The 3,519-nt window shown below is 31.0% G+C and overlaps 1 protein-coding gene across 1 annotated transcript; it reads left to right on the plus strand.

Moving 5' to 3' along the window:
• The first annotated feature begins 622 nt into the window (after positions 1-622).
• Positions 623-3,513, plus strand: LOC119643854. The gene is made up of 2 exons (XM_038043355.1): positions 623-1,302; positions 1,356-3,513. The coding sequence occupies exons 1-2, from the start codon at positions 1,114-1,116 to the stop codon at positions 1,842-1,844; spliced, it is 678 nt and encodes a 225-aa protein (XP_037899283.1). The 5' UTR covers positions 623-1,113; the 3' UTR covers positions 1,845-3,513.
• The last annotated feature ends 6 nt before the right edge of the window (positions 3,514-3,519 follow it).

A 3,519-nucleotide genomic window follows, 5' to 3' on the forward strand; every position in this document is an offset into this window, starting at 1 on the left:
GGTTTTTTTTTCATTTTCGTCATTTTCGCACAATTAATTATTTTTACCGATCGATATAAACAAAATATGTTTTTTTTGTTTAGCGCTTAGATTAAGTTAATGAGAACCTAAATAATATTTTCAATATTTCTTTTAATTTCCCATTTATACATTGTCTTTTACAACTTACTCGAAATCATAAACTTGAAAAACGATCCTATGTGATTTTCAGTTAAGTCTACTTGGGTAGGCATTTTTTGTAAATTCTAAGCTATTTTTAGGAAGTTGTATTTTATGTATTTATGATCAGCAAGAAGAAGACCTGTACAATACATTTATAAGTATCAAGAAATGTAGCAATAACAATACAGTTTTTATAATAATTTAAACCTACGGTGTGCGGCACAAATTTCAATAAAATCGATTCGTTTCCTCGATTTGCAACAAATGTAGTTTTTTTTTTTCTCAATTTAAATGCTTCAGTACCATTTTTTTGTTCGATTTTTCTTTTCACCCCTTATTCAACAGATAAATGACTTCCAACATTTTTTCAATCAAATTTAAAAACTTTTTGCTTTTCTCTCACTACCTCGCTATAACTCTTTCAATATTTCTTCGTAGTTTTTACAGTAAAAGGCCTTGGAGTAAGAAAACAAATTACATTTTTAAGTTAACATTTTTGCTTTCATCCCGAAGTTCGCTTGTAATTACAGGGAATGTAGTCCTTTTCTCATTACGTTCTTTGTCTATAATGAACTTTTTTTATATCAACAAGCGCGCAAGGTTTTTATGTGGAAGGATTTCATCTACAATGAATAATTTCGCTTTGGCTTGATTCATCAGCGCAAAACTATCTTCTTGTTCTTAAGTGTTCATGAAGTTAATAGCATACGAGCTGCGTTATAATACAAATATCGGAAGTTGTATATACATTTTAAATGCTTGGGAGAAGAAGAAGCATTTTCAGTGGAAAGATAAATTTGCTAAAATAAATAAGCGTTGACGGAGAGGAAGCAAAAGCAGCGTGCATTTTTCAAATATAAAGAGCTGAAATTCTGAATAATTGTTAATTCGAAAAACACAGTTTGATTTATTCATTAAAAAAATATTCACTTTAATTAGTATTACTAAAATATGCCTGCTGTTGTGCGAGTAAAAAGAAGAATCGACGAAGAACCTTTGTCTGCCTTTGTTTTAAACGGTAAAAGACGAAGGCTTGCAGATGATAATGCCTCATTTGCGGAACAATCGAACGGTAAAATTGTCACCAGCAAAGATGAGATATCAACTTTACTAAAATTTGCCGGTACTTTGAGAGAGCAGGTGAGCGAGAAAAAATGTTCTAATTTTCAACTTAATTCCTAGTCGTGTTTTAGGATGACACGGCCACAACTGAATTCGCCAGACTCACGAAAACCGAGGCCAAAGAAATGGTTTTGCAAAAGAGTGTGCGTAAGCCCTCAAACTGTACTGAAAAAGCACGACAAGAAATGCGTCGACATTTGCATGAACAACGATTTCGTGTAGTGAATTGCTTGAGAACTACTTTGGAGACCTCAGATACTCACGAAAATCCAGCTGCTAAGAACTTAACTATAGTGGATATAGAGAAACAGCAAAATGACAAGGCTGCCACTCTTAACAATAACGTTGCAACAAACAACTTAATGGCTTCAACTTCTTCAGCGGCAGGTGAAGTTGGCTCGCTACATTTTACCAGTACCGACACCGATACTGGTTACGTTTACGACTTGTATTTACCAGATAATGAGCAACAGGCTGATTATGTTGATCTTATGGATGACAATTACTTAAGGTTGGTGCTTCATGTCGATATGTTAATGCTTACAAATCGTTTTATCTAAGAAAGAGAATGGTAAAATATAAAAAAATCATAACTAATGTTAAAGAGATTGCTGCGTACTATAAACATAAATATTTTCCTTGCATTTAATGCATCCCTTTGATTATAATTCATACTTCCTCGAAGCTGATATTTCTTGCCTAAGGAAGTGTCTTTGAAGTTTTTATAGCTACATGACTTTCGCGCCGTCGCGAACTCAACTCAAACACTTTTTTCTAAAATTGTTTTTAACGTTTGTTTCGTTCATTGTAATCTTGTTAATCTTATTTGATGTCTATGTTAATGATGTTTAGTTTAGAAGCAAACAATTTAGAAATCTTCTTCATCTTTCTACAATTGTAATGAATGATTGAAGCTGCACACTAATTGAAATAGTGACTTAAAGTTTATTAATTTTTATTTATTTTTTTTAAATAGAGGAAAGTGAGTGAATGTAGGAGAAGTGCATTTTCTGCGTCAATTTATTGCCACATTTTGCACATACAAAGAAAGTGAACGGTCATAAGACAAAGGGTCAATTAAAATCGAATGGTTGGTAGAGAATTTATTTTTGGTAAATCAAAAAAAAAAGGAAGGATTATAATCGTAGATAGCTGAATAAGTTAAGAGTTTTAAAAAAGAAAAGTAGCCGTCTCCCTACAGGAGGCTCGTTTTCACTTACTGGTTTGTTTACTAGTAGGTTCTCTTAAGCTCGTGATAGATTTTTCATAATGAAATCAAAACTTTTTCCTAATTTTGAAAACTTTTCGAAACGCTGTGAAACTTTGTTACTGCACCGTAAATTAAAAGAAATATAGCAATGGTATCATCGATCTATAAAAGATAAATCGATACCTTTACTATAAATGTAGTAATCTTTAATAATTGAAGTCTAACTTCTTCTTTTTTTTAAATTTTATATTTCTACATAACCTGTATACGAATGCAAAAAAAGGCTACAATAATCCTTTTATAATGAGGTATGGTTTCCGCCAAACAACTTGCGTATATATCAAAATAAATAAAAAAAAAAATTTCTCTGCCAAATAATTAATTAAACGTACATTCGTAATGGAAGGAATAAAGAGAGAAGATAAAACATTCCCACACTATATAAAAAAATTAGAAAGCTCGTCAAATATTAGAGATCATTTTTTCCACATTTCATGTTTTCTTGATACATTTAGGATAATAATTATAACATAAATTTTACATTGTTTTACTTTCGTTTATCATTTCTCTTCTACGCTTAATTTTTCTTTTGCGCCTTTTAAAGTTTCATTTTTTAACAAGGGGGCGCAGGAAGATCATAAAATCATGTATCGTCTATAGTTTAGACCAATCAAAATATCGAAATGTATATAAAATTTCAAATTTTTAAAAATTTCCTTTTATCTGCAAGAGTATTAAGTTTATTAGTTTATGTGTTAGGATTAGAAAAATTACACCTTATTCTCTTTAAGGCAGAAAAATATACCAACTTGGCTAAGTATAGTGGGAATATGGGTTGCGTGTCACCAAATGCTCGGGAATAAGAATTAAATATTTCATTTACATTTTTTCTTTACTAATAAATAAATGGGGACTAAGCGATAACTGACTTTCTCCTGCCGTTCATCTTCAAGCATTCGCATTCGATAGAAATACTATATAGTTTCAAATTTAATTTAGTTTTTGTTCTTACGCTCTAAATCTTC

This window comes from Glossina fuscipes, unplaced genomic scaffold (genome assembly GCF_014805625.2).
Source record: "Glossina fuscipes isolate IAEA_lab_2018 unplaced genomic scaffold, Yale_Gfus_2 65488, whole genome shotgun sequence".
Taxonomy (NCBI): Eukaryota; Metazoa; Arthropoda; class Insecta; order Diptera; family Glossinidae; genus Glossina; species Glossina fuscipes.

Coding starts and splice junctions, on each gene's coding strand:
- LOC119643854 (XM_038043355.1), top strand. CDS start 1,114: ATGCCTGCTGTTGTGCGAGTAAAAAGAAGAATCGACGAAGAACCTTTG. Junction 1,303..1,355: donor CCGGTACTTTGAGAGAGCAG/GTGAGCGAGAAA, acceptor GTCGTGTTTTAG/GATGACACGGCCACAACTGA.